This window comes from Artemia sp. Qi Xiang Cuo, chromosome 21 (assembly GCF_049724085.1).
Source record: "Artemia sp. Qi Xiang Cuo chromosome 21, ASM4972408v1, whole genome shotgun sequence".
Taxonomy (NCBI): domain Eukaryota; kingdom Metazoa; phylum Arthropoda; class Branchiopoda; order Anostraca; family Artemiidae; genus Artemia; species Artemia sp. Qi Xiang Cuo.
In genome coordinates, this window is record NC_142814.1 from 38,072,860 (window position 1) to 38,095,089 (window position 22,230).

A 22,230-nucleotide genomic window follows, 5' to 3' on the forward strand; every position below is an offset into this window, starting at 1 on the left:
GATACCGGCTTTTTAAATATCGTAGCCAACATCATCTCTAGGACCCAATTCTTGTATACTTGTGTGACCTCGTATTGTTTACTTGTTCATATTTTTCCTTAAAGATACGGGTCGATACATACATCCCTAGTTCAAGCATTATATGACGAGCTGAACCAAGCACCACCAGAAGCATTTTTCGAGAATCTAGGCCCCGAATTACCCACATCGTTTCTTCCTGGAAGCCCAGCGAGTTCAATTTGGTCTTATGATAGTGGACCATCTTCCGTTCTTCAACCTCCGTCTCTTCCTCCCCCTCCGTCAAACGTTCAAAGGTATAGCTATTCTTATAATACATCTATTTTATATCTAAGTCTTTATTTCATTTTTATTTTACATTTTATTATATTTATTTTATCTAATGTCTATATCGATGTTATTTTAAATCTAGTGCTAGGGGACTGAGCTCGGTCGCTCGGTGAAAGGAAATATTTGAAAAAAACATTTTTTCGTAAAATACCTTTAATTTCATTTATTTTGTTCGGTTCCGAAAGTAAAACTATTGAGTATTCGAAATTTGGGTATTTATGACGTTATTCATATGTACAAAATGTCTTTCCATAATTGATTACCCCTCACCCCAATTAAATGAATTTTCCCGAAGTCGTGGCCTATCTAGATTTTTTTTTTTCCGCAAAATGAATGATTATCTCCTCAGAAGAATCTTACTAAACGAACAATAATTGCCGAGTGAACCTTGGTCCCTTATTATACAAATTGTTATTGTAATTGTTCTGCCTCAATGCGCACGTTTGATGTGAAGCTGTTAAAAGTCCGAGACTCACTTCGCAGCTGTCATACGGAAATGTCTGTCTCTAATTTGTAAAGAAACAAAATATGTTTTGAAACTCCTACTTATGCCCTAAGCTTTCGACCTGGAGGGGCGTCTAATTTTAGTCAGAAGATGAAGCATAGGAAACAAATTTTACCAAAGTCGTGATTTAGCTAGGTCGTTTTTTCACACCAGAAAATGGTATTATGCCAATTTTTAGGGAAAAAACTATAGTGCCGTTTTCGAGAGAGAAAAAACCGTATAAATATATATATATATATATATATATATATATATATATATATATATATATATATATATATATATATATATATATATATATATATATATATATATATATATATATATATATATATATATATATATATATATATATATATATATATATATATATATATATATATACTTTTTCACATTTAGTAAGAAAAATATCAACTAATTTTATATATAGATATTTGTCTATTTATATTTAATTCTATATCTGTATCTTTTGCCTCCGTTTTTTTTATATTTTGTTTTGTTTTGGCGTCTATCATGTTTTTTTTATCATATTAGATTAATTTTATTTATCTATATTTATGTTACTTTGTATCTATAACGTTTCTTCTGTAATTCAGCCTCAGCTTTTTCCTCTCCTTCGTCAAATATTCTAAGGTGTGGTTAATTTATGACTTTTTTTAAATAGATATTTTCCGAAAAAAAAAAGTTTCAAGGAAAATTGAAGAATTGCATAAAAATTTAAAATGAGCAGAAATTATTATGGATGAATAAATGAAACCTTGAACGAACAGAAATTGGAATGAATATTTAAGTCATTATTAAAATAAACTCATGACTATTATGAATGAGTAAATTTCTTTTAAAACAATAGAAATTGAAATGATTAATCTAGTCAATTTTATAATGAACTGGAATAAACATTAACAAGAATTAGGCTACCGTACCCTCAGACCTCCTAAACACTGTAGTTTTATTTTCGCTTTACTTAAAACAATATGTATTTTGAACAATTTGTTGTAATGTTTATTCATAATAATACTAAACAAGTTAACAGGAAAAAGAAGGCTTTGAATAGATTGGGGCGGAGGAGAAGCGTGCGTAGCTGTGTTGGCCTCAGGCGGCTTGGTGCTGCGGTGAGTCGTTAGTAGTAGTAGTAGTAACAGGACAAAGCAAACAATTTATCGGAAAACGTACATTGTGACTTTCAATGTCGTTTTTATTTATTTAAAAGGGTACTTTTATTTACCAGACTTTCACATATGTTTACACTTTATTCAAAAGTTGATGCTTAAAAAAGACTTTTAAAAAGTAAATAGGTAAATTGCAGAACAATCCCTTTAGTTTGCTGAAGTATGTATTGGATTGGTGTATCAATAAATGATTTACCAAATAATTTTTTGCCAAATGACAGTTGAAAGGAATGTACAATGAAGGAAGGAAGTCTTAATTCAAAAAATTAAATAAAAAAAACAAGTTTTTTTAAAGGAGCGACATTAAAACTTAAAATGAACAGAAATTATTCCGTATATGAAAGGGACTGCCCCTGCTCAACGCCCCGCTCTTTACGCTAGAGTTTGACTCTTTCTTCCAACTCTGCTTTATAAAACTATACAAAACTTTAATGTAAAGAGCAAGGCGTTGAGGAGGGGATTTCTGTTCGTTTTGAGTTTTAACGTCGCTCCCTACTTTAAGTTAAAAAAACTTGTTTTTTGAAATTTAATTTCTAACGTTTTTGAATTAATACATGTTTTTTTTTAATTTGACTCAACGTACATGAATAATTAAAACGGAACTTGTATATTAATTTTACTCTTTTTTAACTAATAATAACCTTATAATAACCTATATTATATCTTTTTTCTAGTTGTCTAAGAATGACTCCTGAAGCATAAGAGCTGTTTAATTAGTATAATAACCTTTTTTAAAAGTTAAAAAAGAAACTTTAGCGTAAGAGCAAGCTATTAAGGAGAGGCATCCCATCTCATATACGTAATATTTTCTGTTCCAGTTAAGTTTTAATGTTGCTTCCAACTTTCAGTTGAAAAAACTTGTTTTTTATTTAATTATTGATCGTTTTTTTAAATAACGTACGGAAATCCCCTCCCCCTCCATGGAAAGATTTTCCCACTTAACTTAAATTAGCGGTATTTGCGGAACTAATTTTGTAAGGCATAGTAACAAAACGGCCAAAGAGGTCGAAACAATTTTTATGAAACTATTTTTTTACTTAATAACAACCACAAGCCGAAAACATACAATATCTTTGGTTTATTCTCACATAAGAATCATAGTTAGGAAGCTTCTTAAGGTAAAATCAAACAGTTCGTGGTAACGAACTGTAAGTAAGGAGCGACCCGGCTCAATAGTAACCAAAACTCTAAAAACTCAAAACTCCTAACCATCAAAAGTTACGCGCCTGAGAAAATGTGCCTTATTTTTGAAAAAAGAAGGAAGCAACCCCTAAACATCCTAGAACTCTAATTAGAATCTAACCATCAGATTCAGCGTATCACAGAATCTTGCAATAAAGGTTTCAAGCTCCTACAAACAAAAATTTAGACTTTTATATTTTTTGCCAGAAGAAAGATCACGGATGCGTTTTTATTTGTTTTTTTTTTCGTTCTTTTTTTTATTTTCCCAGGGGTGATCGTATCGATCCTAGTCCTTGAATGTCGTGAGAGGGCTCATCTGAACAGAAATTAAAAGTTCTAGTGCCCTTTCAAAAAAAATTGGAGGGCAACTTGGCCCCCTATATATAAACAGTGTGCAAAGTTCATAACTTGCAGCCCTTCCCATGGGAACTGTGGGGATTAAGTCATCCTCAAAGGCATAGTTATTAGATGTTTCGACTGTGTTAAAAAAAATGGCCGTCTGAAAATTTAGATTCGGTGACTTTGGGAAAAAAATGAGCGTAGGAGGGGGCCTAGTTGCCCTCCAATGTTTTTGGTCACTTAAAAAGTGCACTAGAACTTTCAATTTCTGTTCAAATGAGCCCTCTCACGAAATTCTAGGACCACTGGGTCGACACGATGACCCCTAAAAAAACCCATCCGTGATCTTTCTTCTGGCAAAGAATACAAAATTCAACATTTGTGCAGATAGAAGCTTGAAACCTCTACAGCAGGGTTTGTTGATACGCTGAACCTGATGGTGTGATTTTCATTAAAGTTCTATGACTTTTAGGGATTGTTTCCCCCTTTTTTCAAAAATAAGGCACATTTTCTCAGGCGCGTAATTTTTAATCAGTTGGACTAAACTTGATGAAACTTATTTATTTAAAATCAGCATTAAAATCTGATTCTTTTGATGTATCTATTGTATCAAAATTCTGTTTTTTTTTAGTTTCGGTTACTATTGAGCCGGGTCGCTCCTTACTTACAGTTCGTTACCACGAACTGTTTGATTTATTGGAAGAAATAGATTCGTTGGTTAAAATATAAGGACATATAAGAAAAACAATTCCTGTTAGTTTGTTCAGTTAAAAAAATTTCAGTGTTGTAAGAATAAAAAGACTGCTTAAAATATGCATTTATTTCTGCGACTTTCCTGCCTGAGGAGTTTGAGTGTATAGTACTTATTTGTGGTAATTTTAGCTCAATTTAAGTCTCGCTCGATGATTTATTTTAAGTTTTGTTCGTTTTTGGTTTTCATCTGAATAAGAAATGGGACAGATCATTAAAATATCAGTAGACGGAGCTACGGCGCTCCGCTTTAGAGTAGAATTTATAAATCAAACGAAAATTTACCAGGTTTGGAGTTTAGTTGTAATTCTACTCCAAAGAAGGAGCGTTGCCTAAAATAAAAGGCCTTCTTTTTACGAAAATGGATTCGAAAACCAGATATTTTCATGCTGTTCGTTTTCAACTTCTGGCTGAATTTACTGATGTATTTTTACGTCTAGTGCAAGTACTACCTAATTTTCAGCGCTGAAAACAATCGTATGACATTTCCACAAGAGGTATTTGAAGCCTGAAGCCAAGGGACTACTTTTAGTTTTGCAGTCTGTAGGTTTTGTGCGGCTGGGGAGCTGACTTGAAACTTCTAGGATTTTTTGTGGGGGGGGGGGGGTAGGTAACTTGAATATTTTTTTTTTGTTGGGGAAGGGATGAAGAAGGAGACAAATATTTTTTCTCCTGTTCTCATGGAAGAGTATCCGCTACGATTCTTCCTTTTTGTGCCCTTCGTCCAACGACTTCAAGTGCTAGTAATTTTAGATACAATCAACTGTTGATTTCAATTACTAAGGTGTCTAATTTTCCATGAATTTCAAAGACTCTATAATGTCTTAATACGAATTTCCATATTTTGAGCCCAGGCCTAGAGTCCGAAGAAAATTTTGAAAATATGGGAAACAGTGACCTAATGTGTTTGTGATTTTTAGAAATTGGAAACATGTCCTTTTGAAATGCCACTGCACGTGACGATATTGCCCTTAAGGGTTTATGCAACCGTAAGTGATTAATGTATGATATTTTTTAATTATTTGACATTATTTGAGTTATTTTCTATATTTATAATACGACTTTTATTTTAGACGTTTGCGGTTTGGCCGATCCAACACACATGGCTCCCTTCAGGCTAGGCCTCAGGTAATGGTGCGACCAAAAGACCTTCCGAATGGTGCCAATCGTGTCTTACAAAGCCTCGGAATCTCATCACAAGCACAGAGGCCAGGACTGACTCAGTCTATCCGCTCAGGGTCGATGAGTAAGTAATACTAGCAGTCTGTGCCTCGCTGGGGTTGGAGTGAAGGGTATCCCCGAATTTTGTCATCGCGAAAAGTACTAGTATAAGTTGTCAGATCTCGACCAAATTTGGTTGTCAGTATGATTTTTTAGGGAGGGGGTTGTGGTTGAGCAACCTTGTGCAATAAGGTCTCTTCCATAACTGGTTGTCAGATTTGTTTTCTCAGAGTGGATAAGTTAGTACACTTTGCAAAGACAAAGCGTCTTGCAAAGTAAAGATGGCCATCTTTGCTTAGTATGGACGTATTTTTCGCCACTTTTTGTAACTAGGAATAATTTACAGGTTACTACTAATTTGAGCTTTTTTTTTTTTCGTGCTCAATTGATTAGGCTGGAGAGTTTGACTCAACAAAAATGAATAATTGCAATGCTGTATTTGTAGCTGTATTTATAGAAATGTTTCTTACACTTGAGAGTAAAAAATTCTTTTGTTCAATTTCGATTTTTTTTCTCTCTAAATTTGGTTTTTTAATTTTTTCGAATTTATTTGTGATTTTTTTTGAAGCGAAGGTGCTTGAGTCTTTTTTTTTAGTTACAAAAGTCTCACAGTGTCTCTACGTGGAGCATTCCTTTGCCTGGTACATGGGAATATAGATGTGTATTTTGCTGCTTCGTGTTTATATATATATATATATATATATATATATATATATATATATATATATATATATATATATATATATATATAATATGTATTATTATTATTATTCTTATTTTTTTTTTGTTATTATTATTATTTTTATTTTTTTTTATTAATTTATTTTTTTTTTTTTTTTTTTTTTTTTAATTTATTAATTATTGAATGAAATGTTAATTTGTGTGGTAAGTTTGATTGGAGGCCTTTGCGTACTTGTTGTTATATAGTTTAAGAGAATTTTATGGCCTGTTGATTAGCGGTTATTTTTTTTTCTTACTCTTCGTATTTGGAGGAAATAAAAAGTTTGAATTGAATTGAATTTTCGGGAAGCAGACAGGAACATTAAAACGATGCATTACATCCTTTCTGTATACAACCAAAACGTTCACTGGCTAAAAATTCTCAGAATGTAAATAACAACTCTTCTTGCTTATCATTTATTTATCTCGTTAGCCATAAGAAGCGTCAGGGTTTTCGTATAGAGGTTTTCACTTAGTATATAAGTAAGAAGTTTTCGTTTTCATTAAGAAAACGTAAGAGGTTTTCATTTTAGCATTACGATATAAGAAGTTTCCTAGCTTGCCTTTATTTGTGTTTGTGGAATCTTGCATAAAAGAATCTTGGAAATATTAGAAATCTTTTGTAATAAAATCTTCTGTTTATGGAACAATTAATAACGATGATATTTTGGCTATTAGTTTTTTTATTAGTTTTTATATTTTGCTGTTTTAATGATTTGCTTCTATAATATTTAAACCAACAAGGTGCAAAACAACTTAAAATAAATAGGATAGTAATAGCAATACTCAGGATAAAAAATATTCAGATCGCTTCCTTGTTGGCTGTCCTATGCAAAAACCTCATATCTGCTCAAAATTATTTGGAATTAGGGATATACACCCCCTAAACTCTGTACGGCAAGTCCAATGGCGCAGTCAAAATTTATGAGACATGACCTAATATTTACAGGGTTAAAAATATATTCCACTAGCTTTCTACAGCGAAAACCGAGTGAGGGGTACTAGAATTATGAAATTTCCAGCAATAAATGCAACAAATTTCCAGCAACAAATTTCCAGCAACAAGTATCTCCTTCCAGGAACAAATGAAGCAGCAAAGATGGGAAGAACACGAACTTTGCAAAGCCTGTTGATAAATTTGGGCATCTTCATCTATTTCAGCCAAATTATTTTTTTAATTAATAAGCAAGTAGTCACCCCATCCCTGGAATCTTTCTGATATTTATTCTCGTTTCTTACAGGTGGCTCGGAAGTTTCTTCAAAGCAGGTCCGCCGAAACCTTTTCAGCAGTTCACCAAAGAAGAATAGAACTTTGTTCAGGTCAAATACAGCCCCTGGTCCTATTAGTGTACCCACTCCACCTCTTAGTGACGGACCACCTGCTGCCAAAGCTTTAAAAGTAAAATCACCTCCCAAACCAGCTAAGGACCTAATGAAGGAGCAGACACCTAAAAAGTAAGACTCAGCATTTTGGGTTTTTAATCTTTTTGTCTTTATAATAAAGATAGAGTTAACTATAAGGGTTAAAAGGGGTCAACGGAAACGTAACAAGCAAGATTTGTATATATATTTTTACTTTTTCTATGATATTTCCACTTTTTCGTAAAAAAGGCAGGAGAGACCAGCCCAGAATACTGCAGATTCATATGTTCCCTATGTATCAAGTAATTTAAAACTAATTGACCCTTGTTTTCTGTTTTTGATCTTACTTTCTGCATTCTATTCAGTAGAATAGATTTTCTACAATGTTCCATCTTATCATCAAGAAAAGTTTTTCAAAGATCTACAGAATGCCCTAGATTCTTGTTAGTACAAAATTTTAAGTGATACTTTTTTCTACTTCTCTACTTTACATGATCCTTTTTTCTACTTCTGAGAAAAAGTCCTCTTCCTAAAGTTTCTTTTTCATCAGTCCTTTTTTCAACTTTTGATCTTGCTTCTTGTTTTTGTATAATCGATCCTGTTTAACGATTTCACACTAGATTTTCGCACTTTCTTCTTGCGCAACTATAGATGCCACCAGTGAATACTAGATGCCACCTGTATATTATTTATTATAATAGTATGTTACACTGTATAACATACTAGTATATTATATAGGACCTTTATTTTAAATGAGGATAAGTAGTCGAACTCTTATTTCCTATACTCGATCTTATTTTCTGTTTTTCTGTAATCGATCTTTTGGGACTGATTTTCCAAGAGCTGATAAAAGGGTTTTCGCGAAGGTCTTACTCCTTGTATGCTATACCAGACAATTACATCCAAGTGATTAGTGTTATGTACGAGAATAACACTGCTGCGCTTAAGGTAGGAAAAGAGGTTAGCAGCTGGTTTCGTATTAAATCAGGAGTTAAGCTGGGTTGTGTTCTATCCCCCTTTATATAGATCATTTTGATGGACTTGTCTTAAGGAGCACAGGAAAGGCAATGGGAGAACACGGAATCAAATGGGGAGGAAAAATTCTTCTGAACTTAGATTATGCTGATGATTTAAGCATTCTAGATGAAAGTGTAAGCAAAATGAATGAACTTTTAGAGGTCTTGCGAGTCCAGGATGGAAGAATAGGTTAGAAAATTAATGTTAAGAAGACTAAGTCGCTAAGGCTTAAAATAAGTGAAGATGAAACGGTGGCGTTGGGTATCGAAAAGCTTCACTTACCTTGGTAGTTTTATGAGTAAAAACGGTGAATGCAGTGAAGACTTTGAATAGATTGGGATGGAGGATGAGCTTGGGTAGCTGTGTTGGCATCAGGTAGCTTGGTGTTGAGGTGAGTTGTTTGTAGTAGTAGTAATAGTTAGGTAATCGATCCTGTGCAATCTGTTTTTGACAATATTTCCCCTTTTTCGTCTTAGAAACATATATACCGCCAAATAGTACTCTAGATTCCTAGAATTAATGATTAGTAAACAATGCAACAGAGATTCAATAATGTAGTGAAAATATTCCAACTGTAGTACCATAAAATGGTAAGTTTGCTTCGTAGGTCAGAAAAAAAAAATACCATTCAGTTCCTCATTGAAATCAACACTTGTAAACACACTAACGTTAGAACGGAATACAAATCATTGATTTTGATAGCGTTAATTTTCGGGTAGCCTTCGAAAAAAAAAACTAATTTTTTTGTCTTGGAAATTCGTGGAAACTTTGATAAATATGGGAGATTGTGGAAACGCCGTCTAGAGCGTAATTTAATTTTGTCTGGTAAGACACACATAACGCAATTCCCTTTTGGAGAACATCCTCGAGATAAATGCCAGATGATGTATTTCTTGCGTTGCGTTCTTGCATACATGTTAGCCCTTGCCTGAAGTAGCGAACTAAACGTGGTATTTAGCTAGCTATTTCTATGTGTGTTTCTTTTTTTCTCTTCTTCGTCTTTTCTGCTTCTTCTTTCTTTTTGTATTGTGTGTCTTCTTCTTCGTTTTTGTTTTGTTTGTGTATCTTCTTCTTGTTTCTATTTGTTTTTTGTGTCTTTCTTTTTTCTTTTTGTTAGTGTGTCTTCTTCTTTTTTTTTTGATAAATAGAAATGCTCCTTTAAAAGAAAAGGAAAATTAATATTCGGTTATTGATTTTTTTATTTATATTTTTTGTTACATTAATTTTTGTAAAGTCCATAGTATACCTAAATTTCTGTATTTACGTGTACTGGTATTGTTGAAGAGTTAAAGTATATCAAAAACTTACAATAATAATTAAAGTTAGTTTACTAAGTAATAGATAAAGGAAAAATGCTGCGACACTAGACCCTATAGTCCAAACCTGTGGTTCTGATCACCGTTTCATGGCCATTCTGCTATAAAGTGCATGGGGGATTGGGGGCCAGCCATCCTGTGCTTTCGCACGCCCTTCTCAAGTAACATAAAACGTTCTATCAATTGAAACAATTGGAATTGGAACTGAGACTTGGAATTGTTTTTAGTTTAAAATAAACCTGAATAGTTTTCAAAAATAGTTGCTTCTAATTTTTTGATAATACAATAGATGCATACACAAATATAGCGTCAAGAAGCATATACTGTGAGGACCTCAAACTCCTTAACTAGTAGCTACAAACATATATTTCGATGAACATTTGCCTTGATCGCGACAATTGCCCCCCGCCCCCTAATAGTGCAGTTATAAAAGGGAAAACTGGCTGAAACCTTATTAGCTTTGTTAGTTTGATTTTCTGTGAGTTTGAGGAATATATACACAAGTGTAAAATAAGAAGTATATTATAAAGGAGAATTTTTAAGACAAAGGATCTAAACACTAAAATCCTTCGAAGCTTGTTGACGGTGACGATTTTCAAAAAAATATATAAAAATAATACAAAATATACGAATAATATACGATATAATACTATAAGACGTGAATTAAAATTGGCTGGAGAAATCCTCAAAGAAAAGCGGGCAAATAGAGAATATTAAGTATTTGAGACGCAAAATCTTATTCTGCTCCTGGACAATCCCAGTTTTAGTTAGAATCGAATTCTTACACCTCAAATCTACCTCTTGTGTCTGCAGCAACCAGCATCCGTCAGAAAGAATAATTTTCAGACAAAGAATCCGAGACGCGTAGACAATGACGATTTTCGAAAAAAGCCAGACTTTATGTACCTCAAATTTGCCTCAGAGACTACCTCACCCTCTCCAACCTCAATCAAAGCTGCTTTATTATTCTGATGTATGCACGGATGTTAAATCAAACCTCCTAAACCACTTTCAGAATTTGGAATGGTCATTTCAGGATTGTATTCTTTAGATCCAAAAAATCGTCCTTAACCTAAAAAAATAATCTAATTTTTTATACAACTTAGAGTGAAAGACTTTTCGGATTCGGAATCACCACTTTTTTTAGTTGTTTGGCGAAAGAAGCATTTCTGTACCATTTTGTTTAAAGGCAAATTATATTTTTATTAGACTAGTAAGGCATTCATTGTGATAAGACCAAAAATACGTTCAGTGAGCATTTAGTCTTGGCTCCAAGTTCCAAATTTATTTAAAAAAAAAGAATAAAAAAAAGACCCCAAAAGTATTTTATACATGTGATGATATGGGCTTCATATACTTATGTCAGTAGCGTTCATGCATTTATTCAGTGAACATCTCTTGTTTTCTGTTGAAAAAAACGAGTTTTGGCTATATTGTCTGCGTGTTTGAACTATTTCATTTGGATTGGATTAAAAAGTGGTGGGCCCGCTCTCATTAGTCACGTAACTCTCCTGATGCAGATTATCCTCATTCAGGGTATTGTCCCAACCACTTTTTCAATTGAAGATCTTACTCCAGTTCCTAAAAAAGGAAAAACTACCATGCAATGCTCCTCTTTCCGTCAAGTCACGATTGCTACGTCTCTTTGCAAGTTATTTGAACTTTTATTCGTAGATGAGCTTGAGAAACTCTGTTGTAGTTCTCCAAGACAATTCGGTTCCCAGCGCGGTATTGGTTATGCTGAAGCTCTCCATGTCGTTGCAAGTTCACTCCTAGATGCACACAAATCAGGAGAAAGTCTAGCGATCGGTGGCTTAGACCTGCAGAGAGCGTTTGATTCATTGATTCATGCGCTCATGTTGCTAAACTCAGCTAAAAGAGGAGGGAACTCAAATATCATTCGGGCTGTCCTTGATCTTTACTCTCGCCTTCACGTGTGACTCAAGATCGCTCCCGATAAAGGCCATCCGCCAGCACCACGATAAGCTGTGATACCAGTCCGCAAAGGTGCCCGTCAGGGGGCAGTTTTATCCCCCAATTTATTTAACAACTACATTATTGAGCCTCAAGATACCTGTCCTTCATCATGTATTCTCAGTTCCATTCACATCTCCCTGGTATGCTATGTTGATGACACGCTAAATCTCAACCGGACGCTTAACCGCCTTTCAGAAATATACTCATGTCTGCAGTCCAATTACGAGAAAGTCGGTCTGAGATTTAACTCCCAAAAGTCGGAAGTATTGTTTCACAATTGGAAAAATTACCTTCCTACTAATATCACACTAGGTGATTGCTCAGTAAAACCAGTTGATAAAATAGTATATCTGGGGCTGCCAATAGGTACCTCATTACAGCACACCCGCTCCCTCCTATTTTCACATCTTGAACGGCGAATTTCCAGCTCCTATTGATCGTTAAATCCAATCTGAGATTTAACCGTCCACTACTGGCACGTATTTATAACGCTACCACTCTGCCACATATATTATATGCGACCTCTTTCTGGAAACTCTTGGCAAACCGTGAAAAGTCTAAAATCCGCTATCTGTTTTTCCGTTTCGGCCAAGTACCTACTAAAATTGCCGCCATGGACAAAAAATAATTTTCTGATTCGGTTCTTTAACCTAGCCAACCCAAATCTAGCTGTTGAGAAACTTATCAGCCAGCAAAAAATAAAACCAGTAATTTTAAAGCACGTGTCGGCAAGATTGCTTTTTTAATTCTGCTTGTTTCCCTTTTTTGTCTCTCTTTTCTTCTTTTTTCTTTCCAGAAGCTGTTGTTTTTTGCTGTTATTTTTGAAGAAGTTGTCGTTTTTATTGTTGTTTTAGAGTATGTTTTCTTTCTGTTTCTTCTTTTCGTATTTTTCTATATACTCTGTCATTGTACATTTATTATATTATTACATTATATTAGTACATTAGTACATTTATTATATTAGTACACATTATATTATATTAGTACATTTATTATTATACGATGGGTTTTCAATATATTATTAGCATCATTTTTATTATGTATGGGCTACGGTTGAGTATGGCGATAATGTTTTACGGCCATGTGGGCTTAGGAACGGACATTTCAATTAAATTTCGGGAGTCAAATAATTTCTTCTTTTTTGGAGGGGGGATAAAATACTAATGAAATTAGAACCCTGGTTTCAGCGTTTAATTATTCTAATCGAACTCTTTGGATGAGTTTGAACAAGCGGGAGTTTGTCATTGCCCCCACATTTTTCTTGATGACTTTTATATGCTTTGCGGATTATTGGGTATATCCTGAAAAGAAAAGAAATATCAGTGAATTATTAAGTAGAACTTGTAGCTACTTTCTTTCTAAAATTCTCAAATTAGCGCAGAAACAGAATAGTTTTATTATCAAAACAAAACTGTGATTAATTAGTATATTCTGGTCACATATTCAAATTCTTTTTAAAACTTATATTTGCAATCATGTCTTTCTAGTTCCTTAGTAATACTATGCCTATTGGCGTTATGAAATCAACACTTCCCTCAAAAATAGCCTCATGGTCTCCCTAAAGCTTGTTCTACGTGGATCATATTTATATTATCATTTCTCCTTGACCTTTTTACGTGGATCATAGTTATGTCATTATTTCTCTTTGACCGTTCTACGTTGATCATATTTATATGATTATTTCTCCTTGACCGTTCTACGTGAATCATGTTTATATTATTATTTCTCCTTGACCGTTCTACGGGAATCATATTTATATGATTATTTCTCCTTCACCGTTCTACGTGAATCATATTATATCATTATTCCTCTTCGACCGTTCATACGTGAATCATATTTATATCATTATTTCTCCTTCGACCGTTCAACGTGGATCATATTTACATGATTATTTCTTGTTGACCGTTCTGCGTGAATCATATTTATATCATTATTTATCCATGGCCAGTCTACGTGGATCATATTTATATTTTTATTTATCCATGATCGGTCTACGGGAATCATATTTATATCATTATTTCTCCTTGATCGTTATACGGGGATCATATTTATATGATTATTTCTCCTTGACCGTTCTACGTGGATATATTTATATGGTTATTTCTCCTTGGCCATTCTACGTGAATCATATTTATATGATTATTTCTCCTTGACCATTCTACGGTGATCATACTTCTATCATTATTTCTCCTCGACCGTTCTACGTGTATATATTTATATGGTTATTTCTCCTTGGCTATTCTACGTGAATCATATTTATATCATTATTTATCCATGACTGGTCTACGTGAATCATATTTATATGATTATTTCTCCTTGATTGTTCTACGTGGATCATACTTATATCTTTATTTCTCCTCGACCCGTCTACGTGGATCATAGTTATATGTTTATTTCTCCTCGATTCTTCTACGGGAATCATAGTTATATAATTATTTCTCCTTGACTGTTCTACGTGATTCATATTTATATCATTATTTCTCCTTGCCTATTATACGGGAATCATATTTATGTCATTATTTCTCCTTGGCCGTTCTTAGAAGCAGACGCATTATGTTTTTCATTCTTTTTTATTCTAGGACTCCTTCAAAGTCTCACACAAAGATTTCAAATGAGAAAAGACCTTCTACGCCTCGAAAAGCTATAACCCCTTCTAAATCTCCGAAGAAAGGAAGAAACCTAGTTAAAACTCCACCAAAAGATGATTTGCTTCCGAAAACTCCAAAGAGAGGTGGTAGAGACTCACCACGAGCGATTAAGAGTCGCTCCACGTCTGGAAGAATGGAAGTAGTTCTTGCGCCAGATACTCCGTCTAGAAATGACAGAAAACGAAAGAAGCCTGAAAATTCTCCGTGTGTTCCAGAAACACCTATCAAATCCGGGGGTAATTTTTTTCTTTTTTTTTGAATTTCGAGTTCAGTTTTCCTGAAATTATTTCTAATTTTGAATTTCATCATTTTCCTTTAGCTTTGAGTTTGCTCTAGTATTTTTCGCCACAAATCGACAACTCAATGGCATGCGAAGACTTTGTATTACTGAACTTCCAGTTTTGGAGAGATACATATAGGGTGCCAAGACTACCTAGATTTCCCATGGATGGCATATACGGGACTTTAGGACAAAAGAAGTATGCAAAATGGTCCTTTTCGGGTCTAAATTGCAGTCATTTTTCTTAAATAAATCATAGACAATCTCTCATAACCGTCCGTAATGAAAAGACGAATTTATTAGCAGTTTTTTATTTTTTATTCGTGGCTCATTGCTAATGTATTTATACCAATAAGAGCGTAGATGTTGTAAGCTTTATCTTTAATGTTAAAGAGTTGGGCGAGTCCATTCAATGGTACTTACAAACTAGTATACTATTTTGCAAGTCCATAGATGTTTCATATAAACAGTCTTTATATCAAAGCCATAGCTTGAACTACATACTTATCACGTACAATGCATAAGTTCGACTCTCCCTATCCAAAGGCTAAACGCACCAATATATACGTATCTTTCTGTGGGTTTATGAATATTTTCTAGGAATCTAATCACTTTTCACATTACTCTGGTTAAACACATATTCAAGGAAATCCCTTGGATTCCGTGACAAGCGGAAGTTGTAACAAAAAATATTGACAGCTAGGTTAATCTATTAACACAATTTAAATCAGGAAGAGACTTTACAATCCACCCCCCCCCCCCTTAAAGAGAACCAAAGTTCTTATTATTTCCCTTCAGATTTTTGAGCTATTTAAAAAAAGGTTTTTAGATTATCTTTTTACATCACTTAAATCCCGACTCTAGCAAAAAAAATTAAGATTTTTAAACTATGCTTAAAAGTTCTGGTTCTACGGCGCAGAATATCCATGAAACAAACATAAAATTAGGACACAAAAAATTAAAAGAACAAACAGCAAATACTAAATTAGTGTCTGCACTTAAAAACATTCACTGAAAATAAAAGTGTTCTGTTTTGACGGGGAATCACTTCGGCAGGATAAGTCTTAAAACTCTGCTTCCCTTCTCTGCCACAAAACCGTTAGTTTTGACACTGTTCATAAGTGAAAGACTTTTTGTTCACTAGGTGCGCAGTCACCTGCAATTGTCCCTACACGTAAACATATAACATAGACTTATCAATAAATGTTATTGCGTTTCAATGTAGCGAAAGCCTATCTTTGCGAGAAAGAAAATTAGAAAAGAGGATTGGACATAATTCCAATTTTCATTATAAAATCTGCTATAAAATTAAACATAATTTTTATTATGATTACTCTCCTTATTGAGAGAAAAATCTTGGTAACAGCAGCAATGTTATCCATATATATACAATTTCCATTAACTAAATTAATGCACTATTTTAGGGGATGTTAAAAAAAAAAAAAAAAACATTGAATAATTAGTAAAATATTTATGCACACGTGTTTTAAGATCTGAGTATCCTACCCAGAATAATCTGAATCTACATCCTCATAACTTTGGAAGGAGCTCATTCGATTGTAAATTGAAAGTTCTACTGTCCTTTTAAGAGTAAAAAGTGATTGGAGGGCAACCAGCTCCCTCCCACGGCCATTAATTCCCAAAACACATTCCATCAAAAATTTGAGACACTCATTATGTTCAGCATAGTTGAAAGGTCCAGAAACTACTGGGGATGTCAACCCCCCAGAGCCCTCAGGGCAAGGGTTGTAAGTTATTCAATTTGCCTCTTACTACAACTGCTGTTAGTACTAATATCACTAAGACTAATTGTATTAATGTGGAACTTTCTAGGGACTGTTGAGGGGGTGCTGGTCTGAATCAAAACGCATTATCTTCATGCAGGTTATCAACAGGACGCATCAGCATTATCTCAGAAATGGCTTAAAGTATTAAGTTAAGTCTATCAGATCATGAGGAGGGAATGCTGAACTAGACCAAAAAGGTACACCGTGAATACTATTTGTGATTATGGCTAATATTACTACTGCTATGGCTAATACTACTCCTATTGCTCATACTATTACTAATGCTAGTCTACCTACTACTACTGCTAATGCTAAGGTCATTAATTAAACTTTCAGAACGGTGAGGGCGGTGTTGAACTGAATCGAAACATACTACGTACATATGGGATATGAAAGGGGTGTATTAGCAATATTCCAACAACGGCTTAGGGTATTATGCTGAAACACCCAGGGCTTATTACTCCAGGCAATATTACTACCACTTTTGCTGATACTTTTACTGCCACTTCTGATACTATTACTGCTACTAGTGAATTAAAACAAAAATAGCTTAAGTGCATCCAGGTTGTCAAGATATAAAGGTGGGAATAGGGTATAAAGTAGAAACTTTCACGGAAAGAGTATGTGGCTTTAAAACTAAATCAAAGGACATTATGTGTGTGCTGGTTGTCAATAAGATGTCTCAGCAATATCTTAAGAACAACTGAGGATATTAAGTTGAGACTTTGAGGGTTATACTATCACTTCTGCTCTTAGAATTGAACTAAACGAAAAAGGTGTAAGTGTGTCCAGATTTTCAACCAACAGAAATTAATTATACAAAAAAAAACTCAGCTGGCTTGACGGATGAAGGACATTGTGTGTCAGCACTGTTGATCGTTCGGGCTTGGCTGTTTTTCATCGTAACATTCTCTCCCCCCCCACCCGATAAGTATTTTCTCTGCTACAGTCATTGTTCAGAAATATGAGCATGCCGTGATGTTCCGGCTTGAGTGCTTGATAAAAGGCGGGACCAAAGGACCTAGTCTCTTTTTTCTACTCCCTTGTTTGAAACCTGTAGAAGAGTCGATCTGAGAGCCAAATCCTTTGATGTCCCTCCGCAAGAGATTTTGTCAAGAGCCTCCGTGATGGTAGTGGTTGGTGCTGCGGTTTATTTTTTAGAGTCTGTGTTTCGACAATGGCAATCACAATTGTTTATGACTGTAATAATGCCACTCAGTTGCTTGCCGCCTGACGCTCAGAAATGTTTTGAGAACTAAATTGATGGCTGCTATATTATCGTTCAGAGAAGGATGCAGGTGATGCTGGATTCGGCAACCGATGACTGGAGAATCAAGGTAGAGTGAGTTGAAATTAAAGATGTTCGACTCCCTATCCAACTTCGGTGGGCAATGGCGGCAGAGGTTACACGTGGAGCTAATGCAAAGGTTATTGCTTCTAAAGGAAAGCAAAAGGCTTCATTTGCTCTTAAAGAGGCATCAGATGTACTTATTCTATATTAAGTTGCCTTACAGCTAAGGTATCTGCAGACACGTACCACCATTTCCACCGAGAAAAATTCTACCATTGTGTTTGCTCTGCCTCTGGATTTGCTGGACTCATTTATGAAAAAAAAAATCTATGCGTTGAATTGAATTGTTTTTACGTATGTTGGATTCGAACGCCAAATAATTTCATTCTGCTGTTATGTGTATATCCTCAGTGTGTTCAAACTATGATCAGTGTGTTCAGGCTTTATGACATCACTTTTCGTTGATGTTGTCGTTTTTACGGCAACATTTTTTTTTTGGGGGGGGTATTAGCTGTCTCCTGGTGTTCTTAATCTATTAATTTTGTACAAGGGTTGCTTGAAGCCTATACAATAGGGCTCTTCCATCAAGTTAAGTTGCCCTCTTGGGAATGCCCCCTTTACATTCCTCTCGTTTCCCAGAATTCATAGATTCTAATCAGACGAAAAATCCAAAAAGGTTATCGGCGTTAAAAATTTACTGTATTATACCTGTCAAATCTAGACGCTAAACAAGAATGGATTTCATTGATTGGCTTGGGTACGCCCTATGTTCTACTTTTGATCAATAAAATACGCCGGGCAAACCAAAAAAGTTGACTTAAACGATTTCATAGCGGAATAATTTAGATACAGCCGATTGATAAATAACCCTTAAGTTCCATATTCGTATAACAATGCTGCGAGAATGATAAGCATCCCTAAAATAAAGTCCACCACCAAATATTTATTTAAAGGGTGTGTGTGTGTGTGTATGGGGGGGAGTCTTAAATGTCAAAAAATGAAGTCTAAGGTCATCACTTTCATGATTTTCGTGGTAAGTATTTCGAATAAATCTGTTTTATGGAAATGCCTCCATTGGACGCCGGCAGGGGAGGGGGGAGGAGGTAATGCCCCGGGACACAGGAAAAGATTTTAAAGTGCATGTAAATTGGAAAATTAGAACTACTCCCATTTACATTACGATAAAACAAAGCTTCCAGTAGTACCTTCCCCTCCTGGGTAATTCCCTGTCGGCACTCATGATGACCCGCATCCTACATCTTCTACTCGTGTGCCATTAAGCTTATGATTGTAAGGTTTTATTTATGTGTACACATAATAAAATTCTGCAATAAGAGAAGGGTTGTCACACCGCAGCAACTATATTACAGGTTTTATCTAAAACTGTACCCAGTAATGAAGGGAGGCTAGATATTAATTTTCTCCCCCCTCCTCCTCCAAATCTCCTATATATCTATCTGAAGTCTCATTGGGAGCTAGGAAATTTGGTCAAATGCCCTTTTTGAGGTTTTAGGTAATCCTCAATCCCCCCCTCATGTAGAACGATCCACCGACCCCACTCTATTTTAGCTGGTGTGCAATTATGTAACATTTTACATAATCTTATAAAGCCTCAAATGAATCAGCTTAGTTTTATGGAACTTTAGAATAAATGTATATATTAACCGTCTATTTTTTGTGGACCGCATGCATCTTCAAGAGTAAACGCCACCTTGTGCCATTACTCCCTCTGAAAGTTGGAATTTCAATAAAATTTTTAATCATTTCAAATTGGTTGGCTAACTCAGACTTTTCAATCGGTGTCTTTTGTTGCCCTCTTCGGGGAAGGATCTTGTAAGTGTCACAAAATGCCAGTAAATGCCACTTTTCTGTGGTACAATCTTTTTTGCTACTTGAAAACGGCACTAGAACTGTCAATTGACGTTGGAATTTGGGTTTTCCCTAATTTCTAAGACCAATGGTTTGATAGGATAATTCTTGAGAAAAAAAACCTAAAAAAACAAAAAAGAAAACAACAGCAACCAAAACACGCATTTGTGGTCAATCTTCATGGGCAAAAGAGGAAAATTTTCCATTTTTGTTGCAGTTTTTTTGTGATTGCTGGTTGCCATAGTCGGCTGCTTTTGTCATGGCGCGTAGATTGCTTTTATCTAAAATAATCATTATCTTCTTCTATTTTCTGTATATGCATAAAATCGAATGTATCTATGTGTGTGTCGTGTGTGCTACACTGTTCATCCGATCGCCAAGAAGCTTTAAGAAGTTGTTGACCATACTCTTGAGTAGGTTTCAGGTTGAAATACCTCCCTACGGCCCTCTTAATCTTTTTGAACACTTTTTGCACTGACTGAAATTAGATACCCCTGAACACATTCTTGACGGTTGCTTTCGTTCACATTATTCACATTTTTCGGATATTAATTATCCAACAACGTCCGACGGGCTGTTGGTTTTAATTTATAAATGCAATCGTTGTTTCACATGTGGGTGAAATTATCGAAAAGCGATTTTCTGTGAGGGAGGAACTTTCTGAGGAAAGACTTTCTCGGGGGGGATCCAGGGATAGTTCTTTGGGGTAATGCTCCGCAGAGTAAGAGTTTGTCGAACGGGGGGAGTTATTCGCCGGGGAGGATTGTCCGTGGGGAGAAATTTAAATACTTTTAATTTTAAAAATACGATCGTTATTAATAGGAGGTGGAATTATCCGTTGGTGGGGACTTTTCAATGAATTTTTATATAATCGTATGTAACGAAACGCATAAAAAATTCTTTCAATACTTTTTTATTTTAGTTTTCGAAAATGGCGTATCTCCAGCAGTGAGACGGTCGTTCTACTCTCAAACGATTGACAAATGTGGAGAAGGAGGGCGAACTAGGAGAGAGAAGGTTGTTAGCAAAATGCTAGCTGAGCATCTGGCCTCTACGTCTAGACTAACACGGTCGACAGAAACAACGACAAAATCTCCGAGTCGGGTTATCTTCTCACAGCTTATCACCGCAAGCCCAGCTTTTAGAAGTAAGTTCGAAATTGTTCAAACTAGACATTTTTGACACTATTGACAAAGTAGTAAAAATAGCTACTGGAAAAATTGAAAAAAGTGCTATGCCACGTTGTAAAATCGTCAGATTTTGGAGGTCCTCTCTATGCATTTCTAATCCAAAACAATACATGCAAAAATAAAATGTAATATTTAAAATGTATTTTATTATATGTTGATGTGTTTAAATAAAAATTATAGATACTTAATTAACATTAATATTGTTTGTATATATTACAAAAATATATCGTATAGTATTCAAAACCAAAAAATATATGTTTGTACTAAAAAAACAGTTTAGCTACTAAATGCTGAGTAACTTTTAAGTAGTTAAGAATTAATGTCTTATTTTTGTTAATTAATTAATGTTATTTGATTAATTATTGTTTTAATCAATGTTATATTTTACTAGTTAGAAAGGATTTGAAACGCATTATACATAGTGCAAACAAATATATTATAACCACCTAGCCTATTTTTTTAGTATTGGTGGGTGCCAGCCTGAATGGATTCTTATTTTGTTGATTTTTTGTTATTTTCATATTTTTATTCTTATAAGCCGCATTCTTAAATCACCTGAATAAACGAGTCATATTTGGGTTTTCTTAAAATAGAAGCCGATACTTTAGTAGTCCCAGATATAAACCTTGTAACAATTTCCCAATCACTAAATCAGACACGTCTACAACCCCTTGAGTCTCAAAGAGTTTCTGCGAGGAATGCAATTATTAAAATCAGGAGTCAGATGACATAGCTCTGCAACTCCTTCAGTGCTGTTTTGTTTTGGTTTGAGTGAATTAATGTTTGTCTTTTATTTCTCAGTTTTTCGCTAGTATCCGTCGATGGCGGTTCAGTTTTGAATTTCTTTGCAAATCACGGATATTGGTGAATGACTCACTTTTATTGTTGTTAGGTATTTGGTTTTAATTCTTACAATTTTTTGGCTTTTATTGAATTTTATTCATCTTTAAACAATTTTTTTTCATTGTTTTTTTTTCAGATTCACATTGACTTTCCGCGGTTTATTTGTTGGTTTTTTCTTTGGCACTCTCATTAATAATATTTTTCGTTTCGCGCGGAAGAAGAGAGGCGTTTTCCCCCTCGAAATATTCGCTTTGTTGTTTTTTTTCAGTATTTTCATTTGACCTTTAAAAACCCCATTTTTGCTCGTTTTTCTTTCTTTATGTTATGTCAGGCCAATGTGGTTTAAGAAATTGTCTTGATATTTATATTTTACAACCTATTTTAAAAGCTGTATAGATATTCAAATATTATGAGAA

General features: G+C 34.5%; 1 protein-coding gene and 1 pseudogene across 3 annotated transcripts in view; both read left to right on the forward strand.

Moving 5' to 3' along the window:
- LOC148939510 (uncharacterized) overlaps positions 1 to 22,230 on the forward strand; it is a 120,288-nt gene that overhangs the window by 95,198 nt on the left and 2,860 nt on the right. For all 3 annotated transcript variants that reach the window (XM_089106677.1, XM_089106678.1, XM_089106679.1), the window contains exons 9-13: positions 105 to 314; positions 5,367 to 5,539; positions 7,476 to 7,689; positions 14,486 to 14,790; positions 20,704 to 20,928. In XM_089106677.1, the coding sequence (XP_088962803.1) occupies positions 105 to 314; positions 5,367 to 5,539; positions 7,476 to 7,689; positions 14,486 to 14,790; positions 20,704 to 20,928 (1,127 nt within the window). The remainder of the gene's footprint in view (positions 1 to 104; positions 315 to 5,366; positions 5,540 to 7,475; positions 7,690 to 14,485; positions 14,791 to 20,703; positions 20,929 to 22,230) is intronic.
- On the forward strand, positions 17,552 to 18,255 carry LOC148939511 (band 7 protein AGAP004871 pseudogene; annotated as a pseudogene).